General features: G+C 50.0%; 1 protein-coding gene across 1 annotated transcript in view; it reads left to right on the top strand.

Moving 5' to 3' along the window:
- Positions 1-690, top strand: part of DENND2B (DENN domain containing 2B) — a gene marked incomplete at its 3' end in the record, with an annotated part of 73,240 nt that extends 72,550 nt beyond the window's left edge. The window contains exons 17-18 of the mRNA XM_035891029.1: positions 168-254; positions 665-690. Coding sequence (XP_035746922.1) covers positions 168-254; positions 665-690 — 113 coding nt within the window. The remainder of the gene's footprint in view (positions 1-167; positions 255-664) is intronic.
- Positions 691-694: the final 4 nt, after the last annotated feature.

The following is a 694-nucleotide window of genomic DNA, read 5'->3' on the forward strand; positions in this document are numbered from 1 at the left end:
CCGCGACGGGCCCCTCGCTGGCGGTGACGTTTTGTGATGACGTTTTGTGGTGCGGCAGAGGCAAAGGGCGGTAAAAGGGAGAATTTGAGAGCGCGCAAAGGGGCCGGAGGAAACGGGTTCAGCCCGCCAGAGCTCACCCCGGCTCCGATTTCTCCCTTCTGCCACAGGTCTCTTCGAGCAGAGGGTGGAACAGTATTTGGAAGAGCTTCCGGACACGGAGCAAAGTGGCGTAAACAAGTTTCTGCGAGGCCTTGGTGAGGAAAACCTTTAGAAGCATTTCTAAAATGAACTTCCATGTCCTTTTGGTTTTTTCTTTCTTTTTTTTTTTTAATTTAAAAAAGCCTAATCTGAGGTGAAATCAGGCAGTCGAGCAGTTTCAGTGTGATAGGAAATAGGAAAACAAGGAAGGCGCGTACTTAAAGCTGACAAACCCAGATTTAATTATGATCCTGGCTAACGCTTTCACTTAGGCTTTCCGTAACAGAGGAGGGGGAAAGGCGGGCGACTGACCCCTCCGGGCCCTGGTAGCTGGCTGTGCCTGCTGGTGTGAAGTGGAGGAGTTACTCTGCGGCAGTCACGTTACACATCAGACCCGTTTGCTAAGTAACTTTTGATGCCCTCGCGTTTCGGTATGTGCTAGAGGCTGATGCTGTGCTTTCCGTAGGAAACAAAATGAAGTTCCTTCAAAAAAAGA

The sequence above is a fragment of the Egretta garzetta genome, unplaced genomic scaffold, assembly GCF_000687185.1.
Source record: "Egretta garzetta isolate BGI_Z169 unplaced genomic scaffold, ASM68718v1 scaffold133, whole genome shotgun sequence".
Lineage (NCBI taxonomy): Eukaryota > Metazoa > Chordata > Aves > Pelecaniformes > Ardeidae > Egretta > Egretta garzetta.